Source organism: Amblyomma americanum, chromosome 7 (genome assembly GCF_052857255.1).
Source record: "Amblyomma americanum isolate KBUSLIRL-KWMA chromosome 7, ASM5285725v1, whole genome shotgun sequence".
Lineage (NCBI taxonomy): Eukaryota > Metazoa > Arthropoda > Arachnida > Ixodida > Ixodidae > Amblyomma > Amblyomma americanum.
The window spans coordinates 78,671,292-78,689,916 of record NC_135503.1 but is presented as its reverse complement, the minus strand read 5'-3'; the positions used below and the strand labels follow the sequence as shown (position 1 = coordinate 78,689,916).

Sequence of the window (18,625 nt, the reverse complement as noted above, 5' to 3'; positions counted from 1 at the left end):
ATCTTTCGGTTGGATTCAAATTTTAGAACCGACCACACGTGCACGAGTCGAAAAGTTACAAAAATGAAAAAAGATGCTCAAGAATGCACGCGGAGTTCCTTCGAGTGAAACTAATTTCGAGCACCGAGAAAAGAAAGCAGAAGAAGCCGAGTTTGCCCGTGCAGCCAGTAGGGAGAACCCCGTTCGGTCGGATGCCTTCCGAAACGAGAAATAGTACGCGTTGTACGGCGCATATCCTTTGCACGGCATCCGGTACGTGAACTGAAGGTCTCATATATGAACTCAGAAACGCATTTACTATGGCAGCAACAGGCTGTGGCACTTTCTTAGGTGCTATTGAGTTGACACGCGTACTCATAGGAGCATGTACTGCTAAGGAAGAAGTGAGCGTTGATGCGGCGCAAGGCTACGAATAAGTGGACCCTTGACCCAGGCAGCCAGTCGGCATCTTGGCAGCTGAGTCTCGGAGTGGCATCAAACATGCGCGAGATAGTACACATCCAGACAGGCCAGTGTGGCAACCAGATTGGGGCGAAGGTAAGCCACCTCTACCACCTTGTGGGTTATTTCCCGGCTCAAAGGATCGCGATAGCCATTCGGTCCCAGTGCCTGTCCCGGCGCGTTTCACGTTGGCGATTACGTTTCGTCCTAAACGCCGCGTTCTAGAATCTCGTTTCAGGATACGGGCGAAAGTGATTACCTGTGAAGCAGTCTCGGCTTTTAGCAGACGTACTGCTTTCGTTCTTAGTTGTGGCCTCTTTGCGTGGGACAATTATGTGCCCTAATGCGCATCGAATCTCTTATTCCTGACGGCCGTTCTCGCTCTGACCTTTTAATTACTGCTCGCACTTTGAGAGCGTTATGATATTTTTGTTGTTTTATGCCATATAGCTAAGACGTTATTCCCGGTTGTAAGGAAATTCGAGACAATCGGTCTTGGCGGAGAGGTGACATGGAACAGTCTTATGGCAAATGACTGCCGCAAAGCGATCGGCGAGGATTCTTTGCCGGAATTCTTTTTCGTATGACCTAGTTTTCGCGTATGACGTAATTCAAATGCCTCAAGTGGTCTTAGGTCCTGCCGGCTTTCCGCCATCAGCAAAACACATGACGCGTGAGAATCGATGGCAGTTGACGACTTGACTACAAACACCAGTTGACAAGTGTAACTGTAGCAGTTATGTTGCTTTTGCTGTGAATTACAGCTGTAAATATGCTCTGACTGTCGTCACTGCGCGATGTGACGCCACTCTGATTACTGATATCTTTTCTCGTCTGCAGTTTTGGGAGGTGATTTCTGATGAGCACGGCATCGATCCAAGCGGGGCGTACCATGGCGATTCGGACCTCCAGTTGGAGCGCATCAATGTCTACTACAATGAGGCCTCCGGTAGGCGTCTGGCAGTATTTCGGTTGATAATTTCACCTTGAAGCTTGCCCGTCGCGTTGAACTTGCCTTACGGCTGTTTCGCGCTGCTAAGCATTACGGAAATTTGCCGGGCCGTTTGGCAGATGACTTCAACGAAAACAGCAAGCGAAAGACAAAACCGAATGCTGTGTGTATGGGTGTCTCATATTCTCGGTCCTGTCTTAACAGCGCTGTTTGTGGTGTTAAGCTGTTATCTGGACTCTCAATGGAGCTTCTTCAACGGCAGGCCTTTGATCTTTGAGCTTTAAATCATACAACCGATCGCGCATTTTTAGTTAGATCACAGTGCAATGTCTAGGGGCCTCTTCTGCTTGCGGCATGTTATGTTAGGTCATTGCAGTTTTTCAGGTTGCATTGCCAGAAGTCCCGCAGGGATTAGTTTGAAGGTTCTTTATCAAAGGCGTTTCTTCTCATAGACAATGAATGTTAACAACGAGAATGAGTTCTGAATAATAATAATTGGTTTTTGGGGAAAGGAAATGGCGCAGTGTGTCTCATATATCGACGGACACCTGAACCGCGCCGTAAGGGAAGGGATAAAGGAGGGAGTGAAAGAAGAAAGGAAGAGAGAGGTGCCGTAGAAGAGGGCTCCGGAAGAATTTCGACCACCTGTGGATCTTTAACGTGCACTGATATCGCACAGCACAGAGGCGCCTTAGCGTTTTGCCTCCATAAAAACGCAACCGCCGCGGTCGGGTTCGAACCCGAGTTCTGAATTTCCTCGTCAGGTTTGACGAGGACATAGTAAGTCTCCACTCTCCAACGTTTCCTCTTGCTGCAGTGAGTTTGTAAGGCGTTTTTAACTCTATGTTTGCTAATAATACCGCCGCTGTGCTTCATTTGGAAGGGGCTCGATCATGAAATCCATGATTCGGTAGACGCATTTCTATGGAGTCGAGATTCTAAAGAGCCGTGTGTTCTGCGATCTTATTGCGCGTAAATCAATCCCAGCTAGTGCAAATTTATCCCGAGGCCTGCACTACCGCGTTGATCACAGCCCATGTACAGTATTCGGAAAGTTAATCCCATATACTACACTAAGTTTCGTAATACGAAACAGAATCGCAACAGGCGTTGCAACAGGACGTTAGTGTAGTAACATCATTTTGATCCATCTCAAATTATCTATCAGCATTTCACCTTCTGTTTTTCTGCTGAAAGTTATTGAAATCTTTGATTAAACCTAATTGGATCTGCTATTTAAAAACCGGGAGGTGGCGCAAGGTCCTAGTAGTGCCACTTTTATTTTGCTATGACATCTTCAGTTGGCGCGCTCTATTTTCATTGCTTCTTTAACTGGCTCTGTTGTGACGCAGGTACTTTTAATAACTGCACGGTATGTTTGTTGCCCCTAAGTGATATTTGTTTTTTTTTTTTTTGAGGAGGTAAATACGTGCCTCGGGCCATCCTGGTTGACCTGGAGCCGGGAACCATGGACGCAGTCCGCTCGGGACCCTTTGGACAACTCTTCCGGCCGGACAACTTTGTGTTCGGTAAGGGGCGGCTCGGCTTAAAACCTACTACATAAACACACCCACAAGAGTGCACAGTATAGACTAATCTTAAAAGCGCACAACTGGCTAAATTTGTACGCACATCTCTGTACGCACAGCGAATCCTGGCTGATTATAATCCAGTCCGAGTGGCAGTGAGTTTAATAAAGCCACGGAATCAAGTACTTCGAGTTTGATCTATGGGCATTCTCATCAATTCCTTGCGAAACCTAGCCCACCAAGACTGAGACGCAAGCTATGCGGTTCATCAAGAATATAGTGCGCCGTGAAAAGAGCATACAACGAGAGAGGCAACATATGCGCCATTTCAAAAATAAAATGAGAATAAAACGTAAGATGGGGTCAGAGACCCATTTCCGAAGCATTTCACTAAAAAATCCGAGCATCAGGCAAAGCGAACATTGTGCCTATTATATCACTGGTGGGTACCCAGGGGCTCTGGGGACCGAAACCTGGACTTCCCGCATGCGAGGCGGTTGCTCAAACCACTAGGCCACAGGTGCGGTATTGAGGTAAACAATTTGAGGATAGCTTGCATATATGTACAGTTATGAAACATGTTATTTTTTCCAGATTTACTGGTAACTCCTTAAGTAGCACTTGTAGCCAATCCTTGAAAGCATGAAGGAAGCCTCTCTTTTTTCTCGCACTGCCGCTGTGCGATGTTAGTGCACGTTAAAGATCCCCAGGTGATCAAAATTATTCCGGAGCCCTCCACCACGGCACCTCTTTCTTCCTTTCTTCTTTCACTTCTCCCTTTATCCCTTCCCTTACGGCGCAGTTCAGGTGTCCGCCGATATATGAGACAGATACTGCGCCATTTCCTTTCCCCCAAAACCAATTATTGTTAGCTCCATTAATCGAAGATATACAATGCAAAAGCTGTCTGCGTTCAATGTGTTCATTGGCGTGGACACCGTTATAGACTCTTAAGTGCGTAGGTAGGTAGGAAAGACTTTTAATGCTCTAGAAAGGTGCTAGTAGCAGACGAGAAAGAAGAGGTCCATCTTCCTTCTTCTCACAGGGTCGGTGCCCCTATTCCAGGGCTCCGCTGAGCTTCGCTGCTCGTTGGGCGTGCTGGATCAGACCTTGTTGGCAACCCAGATCGCCGCTGGAGAGCCGGCTCTCCCACTGTTCCGCACTCGGGTCTTTGCGAAAGCTGTCGTTTTTACTGCATTCCCACGTGATGTGGTACAACGATGGTTTGCTGCCACACCACGGGCAAGTGTCCCGATATTGCGTCGGGTAAATCTTGCTAAGGATATGCAGGTTTGGGAATGTTCCTGTCTGCAATCTTCGCCAATACACTGCCTCTAGTTGATTTAGATCAGGATGAGGCGGCGGATAGCGGATCCGTACCCCCTTATAGTAGTTGAGAATGTCTGAGTACGTAGGACTGACTCGGTCGGGTAGATCGTCCGATTGGGAGGAAGCTCGGCTCGTATACCCTCGAGCTACCTCGTCGGCGCGTTCGTTCCCCGCTCTGTCGGTGTGTCCTGGCACCCAGTAAATGCTATGTATGACTTTTGGTGGGGTCGCGCTCTGGAGGAGCCGGAGCATAAACTGGCTCCCCGGGTCAGTGGACGCTTCGCTCGCCCTTCGAGGTACGTGACGATGGTGAAGAGAAGCGGGCTGCATACATTAGCACTGAAAACTTCGTGGTAGACACGCGGCACTGCAGCAATAGGCCGCAGCGTTCATTGGGTGATCAACCTCTCGCGATCATCAACTGCCACCTGAGACAGAGGCAGGGTGGACTCGCTGCATTTACAAAGTGCGGAAGGCAATCAAAGGGGGTTTTAAAACGAAAGCTTTACTGGCCGTAAACATGAGATTTCGCCGTGGCGGTGCTCCGAGGAAGCATATAACGTCGCAACGCGCGCCACACCACGTATATTTCTCTCTCTTTCGCTCCCTAGTCACTACTGTGCTTGCGCCACTAGTAGCACCGAGCCACATCTGTTGTGCCGCTGCACAGTGCCACGCCTTTCCTCAAAATCCAACTTTCAGTTCTGAGTTTTCTCTTCTTTCCCTGTCTCCTTTACCTTTCCTTTACAGCGCGGTTCGGGTGTCCACCGAGATATGCGAGACGGATACTGAGCCAATTCCTTTCCTCATAAACCAAACAAAACTAGTCAGCCGACGGTGTTCATAGTTCATTCGCGTTGACAACTTTGAAAAGGCCGTTCATTTTCACGAAAGGATAGGCGTAATAATAAAAATAATTGCTTTTTGTGGAAAGAAGATAGCGCAGTATCCGTCTCGTATATCCTTGGAGACCTGAACCGCGTCGTAAGGGAAGGAATAAACGAGGGAGTGAAAGAAGAAATGAAGAAAAAGGTGCCGTAGTGGAGGGCTACGGAATAATTTCGACCACCTGGGGATCTTTAATGTGCACTGACCTCGCACAGCACACGGGCGCCTTAGCGTTTTTCTACCATGAAAACGCAGCCGCCGCGGCCGGGTTCGAACCAGGAGCTCCGGATCTGTCTGTCTGTTGTTGCCAGGAAGAAAGAAAAGGAAAGTGCACAGGCCTGCTCACTGGCTTTAGCCGAGCCACAATCGCTACCACGTGCAGATAGTAGGAGAGTTGAAAGATGGGATAGAAAGACAGGATAGTAAAGATGCGCTAAAGACAAGGCCGATCCTGGAGATAGTGCAATACCGGGCCAACCGATGGCGGGAGTGAAGCATCCTTCAAACTCTCCGCCACATTTCCAAAAATAAGTCCGTTTGGACCTGTAACAGATACTCTACGGGGTCCGGACATTCGCATGCATCTAGTGGGCATATAATCATCGCAAGTCTGATTATATGCCCTAGTGCTCTAGAGCTCCGGATCAGTAGCCGAGCGCCCAAATCCCTGAGCCACCGCGGCCCACAACCGGCTCCGTGGGTTAGTGGAGACCTAAATCTCGCTTTCATGTACCTGGCGTTGGTGTCTACTGCAAAAGACTGCTTTGATTGCGTTCCCCACATTGTGTAGGCAGCGCGCCCTCCCTATCACCATGGGAGGTGGCATGCAATTAATGGTTGATCGCGAGATATTTATAACCAAACGAACGCTACGGCCTAGCCATTGCTTCACTGCCGCATGTCAGACCCAACGCTGTCAGCACTATTGCATTCAGGCCACATCTCTGTCTCACCGCTGACACATGCGTCAAAGCACGAATGCGGCGTCCGTATACCCAGGCAGCCAGTTATGCGCCCTTCCTTTGTTCAAAGCCAATGCCGTCTTGAACATTGTCAACACACAGTGAACGCCGACACCTTTCGCTTTGTATATCCTGGATTAACTAAACTAATAATTAATAATGGGTTTTTTTGGGGAAAGGAAATGGCGCAGTATCTGTCTCATAAAACTAATGGTGGTGGTGGTAGTGGTTTTAATAAAAATATTAGTAAAAAGGAAGGAAAAAATTTTTGCTAGCCCCGGCATCTGCCATCGATACTGAAGCACCTGAGCTGGGGCAGCGGAAATAAAGGACAGCAGGCAGAATGGAGAAATTAAATAAAAGACGTGAGGGGACAGGAATAGAGGACAGGGGAGAAGTAATATGTACAAACTATTTACACAATAAGAAAAAAAACTAATCCAAATTAAGTTTTTGCAGTTGGATGCCAACGCCACGTTACACGAAAGCGAAATTGAGGTGTTCACTGGCCCAGGGAGCCACTTGTGCGCGTTTCCTTTCGTAAAAATGAACGGCTTCTACGTTTTAAACACCAATGAACCAAATGAGCGCCGGCGGCTCACTTGTTTTGTTTGGTTTTGAGGAAAAGAAATGGCGCAGTAACTGTCTCATGTCTCGGTGGACACTAGAACCGGCCCATAATGGAACGGATAAAGGAGGGATGGAAAGAAGAAAAACAGCAAGAGCAACTTTAAAATCGAATTTTTAGGAAAGGTGCGGCGCGGCGCAGCGGCGGAACACCTATGGCTCGGTGGTGGTGGTGGTGGTGAAAACATTTATTCAGAGCGGACCGGAGGTGTTTGGATCAGCCCTTAAAGGACCGATCCTTACAAACACTAGGTGGAGGTCCCTAGTTTGGGACCCCAGTGGCGGTAGCCGCCGCCCGGGCGCACCCGACTAAGGCGTGTTGGGCCTGTAAGTCGTGGCAGCCGAGCAGGGTCGCCTCCCAGTCCTCCCGGGTTGGGTTGGGGATGGGGGGAATGGCCGGGTTGGAGGGGCAGGCCCACACCATGTGATAGGTGTCCGAAGACACCGCGCTACAGTGCGGGCAGTTGCCGCTAAAGGAGGGGTCGAAATACTTTAGGGCTGCCGGGCACAGCAATGTATTGGTGAAGAGGGGGAGAAGGAGCCGCTCATCCGCCTTCTTGAGGCCTTTACATGGGCTAGGGTAAAGGCGATGGCTATCTTGTTAGTAGGTTGCGATATTTTTGAACGTATAGACCGGATTAACATTGGGTTCTTGATCAGGTGGGGAGGAGAAAACAGCCCGGTGAGAGCGCGCGGGCGGCTGCGTCTGCTGCCTCGTTTCCTGCCAATCCCTGATGAGCAGGGGCCCATATGAGGTGACGGTGTGCGGGGTCCGTATCACGTATGCAATTTTGGTATATTCGATAGGCTAGGAGGGGAGTGCAGCCTTGTTCGACGTTCCGACAGGCCCCTCGCGAGTCGGTGATTATGTATTGTGAATTGGAAAGTGAGGCCGCGAGAGCAATACCGACCTCTTCTGCTTATGTTGCACTGCGGGCTCTGAAAGTGAGGCCGTTAACTGTGTTGCTGTTGTGAACTACCGCGGCCGTGTACCATCCCCCGTGGTGAGGGCCGGAGGCGTCCACGTAGTATACACCTGTTTTGTTGCCATAATATCGGGCTAGCGCTTCCGCTCGTGCCAGGCGCCGACCATTATGGTCTTCATGTGACATGTTTGCTGGAAGAGGCCGCACGTGGAGGGCACGTCTCCACAGTTCCGGGATGTGAAACGTGTGTTGCATTGGAGGGGCGTGTTGGATATGGAGTCAAGCAAGAAGGCGGCGACCTTACTCCGTTAGCGACAAGCGCGTGTACTGGTTTGTAAGGTGCGCCTCCCAGAGCTCCCGGAAAGTATTCACCACCCCAAGGGCCATAAGCCGGCTGTTTGAAGTAGTGATGGGGAGGTCAAGGGCACGTCTAACAATTTTGCGAAGGATGACCTCAAGGGCGTCTTCCTCTTGTTTCCGTAGGTAGAGATAAGGAGTCGAATAGAGAATTCGACTAGTTACGAAGGCGTTTGCCAGCCGCAAGGCATCCTTACTTCGTAACCCTCCGCGTTTGTTTGAAACCAGGCGGACCATGCGGCCCACCTGGTCCCCCACCTTACGGAGTTTGGCCAATGTACTGTCTGGCCACCTGTGTTTGTGGATGTAGAGTCCGAGTACCCGTATCTCATCACTTTCGCGTATGGGACCACTCTCGAGAGAAAGAGATATTTTAGTTGTGCACTTCTGTGAGGGGCGGAGGTACACAAATTCCGATTTTTGAGGGGAACATTGAAGACCGCAGCGGCGGGCGTAGCGGTCTACTATCGTCGCCGCTGTTTGCAGGCTGGTTTCAATGTCCCCTGTGCTGCCCTGTGTGGCCCACAGAGTGATGTCATCGGCGTACAGGGCGTGCTGCACGCCGGCGACACCACCCAGCTGGGCCGGCAGGTGCATCATGGTCAGATTGAAGAGCAGCGGGGAAAGTACCGCGCCTTGAGGGGTTCCCCGCGTGCCGAGTAGGTAAAAACCATGCTCTCTATCTTGAATTCGAATGTAGGAATGACGATCCATTAAAAATTGGCTTATGTATCGGAATGTGTTGAGGCCACAGTCGGTGTGACTTAGGTTAGTGAGTATGATATGATGTGTTACATTGTCAAATGCCCCTTTAAGATCCAAGGCGAGTACTACCGGGTCATTATGGGGGCATTCGAGGGGGTCAAGGACTTCCCGATTGAGTTGCAGGAGGACATCTTGTGCGGATCTGTGTGGGCGGAATCCGAACATGGTGCTCGCAAAGACATGTTTGTGTTCAAGATATGGAGATAACCGATCCCGCACCATCGTCTCCATTAGTTTGCCCACACATGAGGTGAGAGAGATGGGGCGGAGGTTATCTGTGTCAATTGGTTTGCCAGCTTTAGGAATAAAAGTAACGAAAGCCGTTTTCCATTCGATTGGCAGGGGGGTGTCCCCGCGCCAGATAGCATTGACATATTCCAGGAGGGACTGGTATGCCATGTCGGGCAGGTTCGTCAAAAGCTTGACGGTGACCTTATCCCGTCCTGGCGCAGTGCCCCGTTTCATTTTGGCGAGAGCCGCCCGCAGATCATGGAGCTGGAAAGGTTGATCCAGCTCCGTGTTTTCTCTGCCTGCATAAGAGTACGCAGATCCACGGGGGTCTTGGGCTGTACACAGATACTGGTCCCGAAGTTTCTGTGCCAGTTGAGTCGTGTTGCCGGGAAAAGCGTGCATGGCTCGCTGCAAATGTTTTTGTGTTTCGGTTCGTGTTTGGGTGGGGTCGATTAGGGCTCGAAAGGGACGCCACGTGTTTCGGCTGGACATTTGTCGCGCGGCCGTGTTGCATCTATCTACCCAGTTGGAGTCGGCGAGTTGGGCCGCGTACTCTGCCGCTTTCTGGGTAAGCTCGGCAATTCGAGCTTTAAGCTTTCTATTGTGTTTTTGGCGTCGCCAACGGCGGACGAGGCTGCGACGGGCTCCCCAGAGGTGTAGAAGGTGGTGGTTATCCACGTCCGTGACCGCCTCTGAGAGCTGGATGTGTGTTTCATGCGAGGAAAGATGTGCCAGCAGCTGTTGGGACCGTACTGTGTAGCCTTGCGCGGAAATGGGTGTATTATCAAGTGAGGTAAAATTTTTCCTCAATTTCGTCAAATCTGGGATACGGGCTTGTGTTCTGGGACGCTTGAGGGGGCGTGTGCGTAGTTTAAGTGTTAACGATGCAGTGGTCGCTACCGAGGGTCTCCTCGGTGTTGAGCCAGTCTGCGTGTCGTATGTTGCGAGTGAAGGTTAAGTCCGGGCACGTATCCCGTGTCACGGAGTTTCCTAGCCGTGTTGGGTGGATGGGGTCCGTGTGGAGGGTGAGGCCCAACGTGGACGCATGCTCCGCCAGCCTACGTCAGCGCGACTCCTCCTTGCGATACCCCCACAGCTGACTGGGAGCGTTAAAGACGCCCACAATCAGCAGGGGATCGCGGCCCGCTACTCTTAGCGCGCGGCTAAAGAGGTCCGCAAAAGTCACTCGCTTGAGTTTGGGAGCGCAGTACACGTTGAGCATATGCGACGGCGGGTCCCTGCGGCGGAGTGGTAGGATAGTCACCATTACATAAGAATACTCGAGCTTGAGGTCGAGATCCACAAAGTTGGCTGTGTAGGCTTTGTGAACGAGAAGACATGACGCGGGATCCTGTTGGAACGTCGTGTAATTTGAAAGTGTGGCGCCCAGGCCGGGCTCCTGGAGGGCAACCACGGCTGGTAGGGACTCGAAGGTTTCAAGGTAGAGGCGGAAATTGGCCCGCTTAGTGCGGTTTTTAAAGCCTCTACAGTTCCATTGTGTTACGGAAGTTGATATGGCCGAATTGGAGATGGCAGAACTCCTTTGATTAAGGTGTCTCGCCATGATTTAAAATTCTTGAGGGGGAGGAGGAGGGATTGGCTTCCCCAGAGCCAGCTACTTGCGCCACCAAGGGGGTGATGATGGAAGGAGCGGGGCAGCTGTCTTCATTGTCCGAATCAATAATCAGGCGGTTGAATTTTGAAGGACGGGATACGTCCCTAATGGGCCCCGTCGGACTGAGGAGGCGGGGGTTGTCCAAGATGTGTTTTGACACTACCGCAGGGACGGCAGATGTGACCTTGGTCAAGATTTGGTCCATGGCGGTCTCGATCATAGCTCGTAATTTAGAGGTTAAGTGCTCCTCCATCGCGGAGATGGCTGTCACGAGGGCAGGCGAGATCTCCGCGTCGCTTTCCATTGCGTCCGAGTTCTGCGGGCTCGGAGCGGCGGACGCCAACTTTGATTCTAAATTTTGAATTTTGTTGAGCAAAAGCTCATTCTGTGCCCGGAGCACGTCGATCTGTTTTTTGTATTCCGCGTCGAGTGCGGAGACGGTAAATGGGGAGGAGGGGGAATGGGAGGAGGAGGAGGCGATCTCAGCCCAGCTACTCACCTGTTGTTTGCCGTGTTGAGACGCTGATGCCCGGGCGCCGGCAGCGCCATTTGTCTTGAGCGCCGGAAAGTGGCCAGCGTTCCTGCCGCTGGGCGGTGGCGGTGGGGGCGTAGTCTTGTTCCCGGGCGGTGACTTCACCGAGGATGATGATGACGACGTTTTGTTGTCGATGGCGTCAGCCCCACGCGGCGTTCGGCCACCGGCACCTGAATTGGGATGACTTGGCTGCCGGCCAGGTCGCTGTTTTCCAGGGAGCTCTGGGCGCCTAGCCTTGCGGCCGGGCACCTTGAGCTGCCTGAATTTCCCCGTGCAGTCCCGGAAGTTGGTGGCGTGGGCTTGCCCACAGACTGCACAGGACGGAGTACACTCATGCGGTGTCTTCACCCCGTCGACGGTCGACAGCGCACGGCCACAAAGGCCACAATTTTGATCCGGGCAGGGGCATGTGTCCGCTCGGTGTCCCATAGTACCGCACCGCACGCAGGCCGGGATCGTTTTCTTATATGCACGTACAAGGGTGACTTCTGAGTTTTAATGAACGTATCGCGGCACCACCTTGCCCACGAAGGTGAGCGCCGCGACGTCTGATGTTCCAAGTTTGCGGATATCGGCAAGCTCTCCAGCACGCCACTGGATCTTGTTTTGCAGGGACTCACTGGTCTCGTGCTTGGCCACGGTGATGACGCCGCGGCACACGTCACCAGTGAGCTTCAAGTGGCCGTGCATAGAGAGCTGGCTCTCGGGTGCCTGCCACGGTCAGGTTTTGCTCCCATGTGGGGAGCAGGCTGAGCGATGCTGCGGCCTTGGTGCCGAGGTAGGCTGCGAACGCTGCTCCGAGCTCACCATGTTGAAAGACATCCTTCAGAGCGACGGTCACCCGGAGCTTCAGGATGACAACGATGTCTTCGGGATGAAGCCGCGGAAGCGGCTTTGGTTTCCAAGCAGGTCCCTGGGGCCCACCGTGAAGCGCTGCAGCGCGCGCAGCAGCGTTGTGCCGTGTTGAGCGGCCTGGCGACGTGGCGTCCGCTTTCTTGGAGTTAGCGTTTCGCTTGCGGGAGCGGCGTTCCACTAGGTTGAATAACTTCAAGTTCTTGATGGGCGCAGAGTCCGGGCTATCAGGCGCTGGATTTGCTGGAACCTCGGACCAGGCCATGGCGTCGGGGTCGTAATAATAATAATAATTGGTTTTTGGTGGAATGGAAATGGCGCAGCATCTGTCTCATATATCGTTGGACACCTGAACCGCGCCGTAAGGGAAGAGATAAAGGAGGGAGTGAAAGAAGATAGGAACGAATAGGTCCGTAGTGGAGGGCTCCGGAATAATTTCGACCACCTTGGGATCTTTAACGTGCACTGACATCGCACAGCACACGGGCGCCTTAGCGCTTTTCCTCCATAAAAACGCAGCCGCCGCGGTCGGGGTCGTAGCCACGTTGTAGGTTTGGCGAAGCCATCTTGCCGCGGGTGGGCGACTCACACCCGGCCGGGCGCCGGCGTAGCCGTTAGGCCTAGCGCCGCCGCCACGATACCCAAGTGAAGATCGGCCCTAAAAGGCCTAAATTTTGCCCCACCTGTGTGCGAGAGGTATGCACAGGTAGCTGTCGACTTCGGGAAGTCAAACGCGGCTGTGTTGACGGTGTTGCGGTCGAAGATCCGTGGCTCCAGCCAAAAATTGGCGGAGCCGATGCACTGACGTCCTCTCGCGGCGGCGGCTGCGTTCGTTCCCCCCTGGCTCGGTGCAACTAGTGGCTCATTAGCAGTAGTGACTAGACACGCTTACCCGAAATGGGCCGGCTATACCCTAGCGTAGCAATCGCTACAAAAGCTTCCATCCGCCTTTGACACAACACCACATCACTCAGCAAAACGGATAGGTGGCGCATTACACAAGGAAGGGAGGTGGCCCTCTGCGGGGACAATCCGGCATAAAACAAAAGATTACAGGCAGATATAATACAGGATATGAGCACAGGAGGCGGTTCTCCCGCCCTGGTGTTCACGTCATTTGTCACCCGTTTACATAGTGACTCGCTGGAGAGATTGGGTTCTGTAACCGAGTACAATACAAGCCATGACTTGTTGAATTGTTTGCAGACGTGAACATATATTTTCAACTTCTTTCACACGCCACATTATCGTAAACTTGCGCAAGCTGTTAACTTCTACTGTGTTGTGCGTTGCTTATCCCTCTACTCCCTACGTCCACCACAAAGCATAAGTCTAGTTTTTTCCGCGTTCCAGGCTGCTGTGTGCATTTCGCCCAGTGCATTGCTTTCCTTAATTGCATGTTCTAGTATTGATTTCCTTCATAATAGAGTTTGCACAAGAGTACGCCTCTGACAATGTTCCCCCTTCAGGTCAGGGAGGTGCGGGCAACAACTGGGCTAAGGGCCACTACACCGAGGGTGCCGAACTGGTGGACTCGGTGCTCGACGTCGTGCGCAAGGAAGCGGAGTCCTGCGACTGCCTGCAGGGATTCCAGCTGACCCACTCCCTGGGCGGAGGTACTGGATCTGGCATGGGCACACTGCTCATCTCGAAGATCCGTGAAGAGTACCCCGATCGCATCATGAACACCTACAGTGTAGTGCCCTCTCCAAAGGTGTGTGACGATACCCATCAGAATAAATTTAGACATCGTTGTGCTACAGCGCTGATTGGCGTCAGCACGAACAGGGGTTCATGTCCTTCCTGTGCACCACGTCATTTACACGCCTTCGCGGCGCGTGTTGTTGTATCGCGTCATCTGCTACTTTCGTTTTCTTAATAGCGGTGAAGATCGCTCGAATCGCGCAAGAAAGTATCAGAATAACATCGAACAGAATTCGCTCGCGTGTTCACGGTAACGGTGACCGAAGCTTTACATAAAATATGTGATCTTTTGCTTTTTTGCTTTTTGTTTTCGTAGAGTTTGTATTAATGCTTGCCTCACCTGGTAATCGCTGTCCTTCTGCCGTTTTCTGTAGGTTTCGGACACCGTCGTCGAGCCCTACAATGCTACCCTTTCTGTGCATCAGCTTGTAGAGAACACCGACGAGACCTTCTGCATCGACAACGAGGCGCTCTATGACATCTGCTTCCGGACGCTGAAGCTCACTACTCCAACGTACGGGGACCTCAACCACTTGGTCTCCGCAACTATGTCTGGTGTGACCACATGCCTTCGGTGAGTGCTCAGCTTCCGCGTGTATACAAGCGCAATATAGTTTGGTTTGGTTAATGAGGGTTTAACGTCCCAAAACGACCCAGGCTATGAGAGACGCCGTAGTGAAGGATTCCGGAAAATTCGACCACCTGGGGTTCTTTGACGTTCACTGACATCGCGCAGCACACGGGCCTCCAGAATTTCGCCTCCATCGAAATTCGACTTCCGCGGCCGGGATCAGATCCGCGTCTTTCGTCCCAGCAGCCGAGCGCCATAACCACTTTGCCACCGCGGCAGCACAAGCGCAATATTATCATCGGTCCAAAATTCTAAAAAGAAAGAGCTGCATAGGTGTACAGACCCAGAGTATGTTATGGGGACAACTATGTAAGTCGTGCATGTCTCAGGACAGGCGCACACCCCTTCACTACAGTTCTCCGCGAGGCGGTAGTCAGGCTAGCAAGCACGCAGATTCTCCGAAAAGCGAGTTGTTTTTTGGAGAGTAAAATAACCAAATTTCTAATAGGAAAACTACGGCATGACCGGGAACCTGGCAGCGTTACATCCGTACGATCACTCCGCATGGCGAAGGGCAGCACGATGGTGTTACATATCTTGCAGACCTGCACAGATCTATACAGGTGCTTCAGTGTCAGCGTAGAAGACTAGCATGCTGACGATTATGTTGTAAGCGTTGCGTCGGTATGCTGGCCTGTGGACGGCAGGCAGTTGTCGTACCGTGGCTGGTCTTACTGTAGTACAAGATTACTTTAGCAAGATCTGCCGTAAATCGAGTATCTAGGCCTATGATTACAATTCATGGAGGTATAATCGTAGAACGGTCCTTCCGACTATTAACTTCGCTGCCATGGGGTACTACGCTACAGGGCAGAGGGTCAATGAAATTGCCGCAGTCATCTCATCGGATGTCGACGGTTGGAAGCGACTATGCTGGTCCATTCCAAATGAATTCGAGAAATCTGCTTGATAATTCACTTACGCTAAATTTTGTTGGGTTTTCAGCAAGACTTCTGCATCGTTGTCGAACAGTACATTTTTTTTCAGAAAGCAGCGTGGCAGAGTGCGTGCGCGTAATCCGAGGAGACATACGGTTCACACATCGTGAGGGGCTTGCCATTTATTTTCGAAGGTTTGCAGCAACGACTACAAGGCAGGTTGTCGCGTAAGGTGCGAATTTTTCTAGAAGACGCCGTATATATGCAGGAAGTGGACGAACTAGGCTGGATCCCCTAGATGGTAAGGGGGGAACTTAGCTATGTTGTTGAGCGACAGCGTTGGCGCCCATCGGCCGCGTGAAGGCATCCGCAGTTGCCTGAATGGCTTCGCATCTTATTTTTGCCGTTTTAACTGATACCCGCGATACAGTAGTGGTGCTGGTGTGGTTCTTATCTTATTAATTTAAATGGCTCAAACTGCACTTTGTCATAATCTATATTTTATTTTTTTATTTTTATTTTATTTCGATATACTGTCAGCCCCAAGCGGAGTTTTTACAGGGGTAAGCGCACTTCAAAAAATGCATAGCTTCCAGATTAAACAGTTATAGAACAGTAAGCAGTTGTACAATGAAAAGGATGGGTCTAGTTAAAGCAAGACAAGAACTAACAAATTCGAGGTAATCAGTTATACAGAACAAAGTTTATGACACAAACATTTTAACAATATTTAGTCAGTTTTGTGGCAATATACACAGCTAGGCAAGCTCCAAAAATTTGAGGACTGTTGGCTGCATTACAATTTGAAGCGTCAAGTGCATTCCATTCGCGCACTTCTCGCGGAAAAAAAGAAAAATAGAATGTGTTTTTGCAACAAAAAAATTATCACGTGTGAGAGGATGTTTACGGCGGGTTATTCTGGAGTGGCTTATATTGACGGAGTCTTCAGAGTTAAGCTTAAATGATTTGTGCAGAAGAAACTAGAAGAATTTCAAGCGGTGCAGTTTCGATCGGATAGATAAAGGCTGAAGTACTGCGCGATGCAAAAGTTCAGTAGGTGAATCTGTGCCCCTTTACTGGTTATAGATGAATCGCGCAGCTTTTCGCTGCACACTTTCCAGTGCGGCTACAGTAGTACTTGTATAAGGGAACCGTGTAATGTTAGCATATTCTAATACCGGGCGTATAAGCGTAGGGTATGCCAGAAGCTTTATTTCGGGAGTTTTGAGGAAAAGCAGTTTGTTCATTGCCTTATTTGCTACATACTGAACGTGCGTTGTCCACTTCAGGTCGGATGAGATAAGGATGCCCAGATATCGGTATTCCGTAACAGTTTGTAGCGCAGTGCTCAGAACCATAAGAGAACTTAAGCGGAATTTTTTTCTTTGTGACGGACATAGAAACACTCCTACCTTTGTTAATGACCATACTCCAATCCTGGCACCACTGAAAAACTTTATGCAAAGCGCTATTTAGTTTGATCTGGTCAGACTGATGTTTAATTTTATGATAAAGAACGCCATCGTCTACAAACAGCCTCATTGGCACTTAATTTTCGTTAGTTATATCATTAATAAATATAAAAAATAAAATAGGCGCCAGTACAGATCCTTGGGGGACACCAGATAAAACGGGAATAGTGTCGGATGTATTTCCGTCGAATTGGACAAATTGGTAACGTTCAGACAAAAAACTGCTGATCCATTGTGGGAAGGGACCATCACCAATTAAATCCTTCTGTTTGTATGTCAATTTTTGGTGCGAAACCCGCTCGAACGCTTTAGAAAAGTCAAGGAAAAAAATATGAAATTGCGACTGTGGTTCAAGACAATTTGGTCCAAGACATTCGCGCCTCGTAAGCAGCTTTAAAGTCCGTTGAAGTACCTCCTAAATTGAGCAGTGTTGTCGGAATAATTGAATAATTGGCCGACCAGTATTCTATAGACTCCGAACAGGCAGAAAATCAGTGCAATTTTTTGTGATACGTCTCGGGCACATCCAAATCGTTTGCACGAAATTTCTGAATACCGGAATACCGCAATGTTCCATGCAATATTCTAAAAATACCCGCTGTGCAACATCAAGCCATTTTATATGGCTATGTTCCTGCTCGAGCACATTTATCAAGGCTCTTTACTGCTATTTCAGGTTTCCTGGACAGCTGAATGCTGATCTTCGCAAATTGGCCGTGAACATGGTGCCCTTCCCGCGCCTCCACTTCTTTATGCCTGGTTTTGCTCCGCTCACTTCCCGAGGTGGCCTCCAGTACCGAGCTCTGACGGTGCCGGAACTGACGCAACAGATGTTCGATGCCAAAAACATGATGGCTGCTTGCGACCCCCGTCACGGTCGTTACTTGACAGTGGCTGCAGTCTTCAGAGGCCGAATGAGCATGCGGGAAGTGGATGACCAGATGCTACACATCCAGAACAAGCACTCTGGCTCGTTCGTCGAATGGATACCGAACAACGTCAAGACTGCAGTCTGTGACATACCGCCTCGAGGTCTGAAGATGTCGGCTACTTTCATTGGGAACAGCACAGCCATTCAAGAGCTTTTCAAGCGAATCTCCGAACAGTTTACCGGTAACTACGTCTTTGATTTGAAGGTGGTTCTCAAAAGCAAATGGTTTTATTAAAGCCCGTTTGTGCCTATCGTGTGGATCGACGTATTAGATGTAGTGTGACCACGCCTGCTTGATACATATATTTTTTCGCAGCTATGTTCCGCCGCAAGGCCTTTCTGCACTGGTACACCGGAGAGGGCATGGACGAGTTGGAGTTCACAGAGGCAGAGTGCAACATGAACGACCTGGTGTCCGAATACCAACAGTACCAGGAGGCCACAGCTGATGATGAGGGAGAGTTCGATGAGACCCAGGCCGAGGCCTAGTTTTTTTTTGTGTGCAGACAGTGCTTTTTAATTCACTGTGGAATAAATTTTTGTTTGTCATGGATCCTTCTTTTGCGTTTCTCAAAGCATGTCTGGCTGAGTCCTGTATAGCGCAAAGTAGACGTTGCGCAATTTGCGCTCGCCGTCCCATTCATTGAAACCCGCCACTCGGTCAAAGCTCGCCAACCAGTCTTCAACGTCCTCGAACCTGTCCCCGTGGAACTGTGGCGGCGACCGAGGTGCGTGAAGGACGAATGGCGGGGCATTCCCGGTGCTGAGTTGACTGGCTAGCCGTGGTGGATGTCATGGCCCTTGCCGGCGCTGTCAGTTGGCAGAACTGGGGTGGTAGGCCTCGCAGACGGCGGCTCGCCTTGTGGATGGGTGTTGAGTGCACCCGTGGAGAACAGGGGTCAAGAGTGTCTTCGTAGTCAGAGTACATGGGATGCTACCCAGCTGCTCCACCAAAGATTTCACCGATAAACGGTTGAAGCACAGAGAACAGGTTTAATTA

General features: G+C 50.6%; 1 protein-coding gene across 2 annotated transcripts; it reads left to right on the top strand.

Annotated features, from left to right (window-relative positions):
- Nucleotides 1–389: 389 nt before the first annotated feature.
- Nucleotides 390–18,180, top strand: LOC144097256 (tubulin beta-4 chain-like). Of its 2 annotated transcripts, none has more exons than XM_077630000.1 (7): nucleotides 390–537; nucleotides 1,282–1,390; nucleotides 2,815–2,922; nucleotides 13,479–13,723; nucleotides 14,088–14,287; nucleotides 17,371–17,807; nucleotides 17,942–18,180. In XM_077630000.1, the coding sequence occupies exons 1-7, from the start codon at nucleotides 394–396 to the stop codon at nucleotides 18,112–18,114; spliced, it is 1,416 nt and encodes a 471-aa protein (XP_077486126.1). In that variant the 5' UTR covers nucleotides 390–393; the 3' UTR covers nucleotides 18,115–18,180. The 2 variants fall into 2 exon arrangements, with proteins under 2 accessions (XP_077486126.1, XP_077486125.1); XM_077629999.1 differs by having other exon boundaries at nucleotides 2,812–2,922.
- The last annotated feature ends 445 nt before the right edge of the window (nucleotides 18,181–18,625 follow it).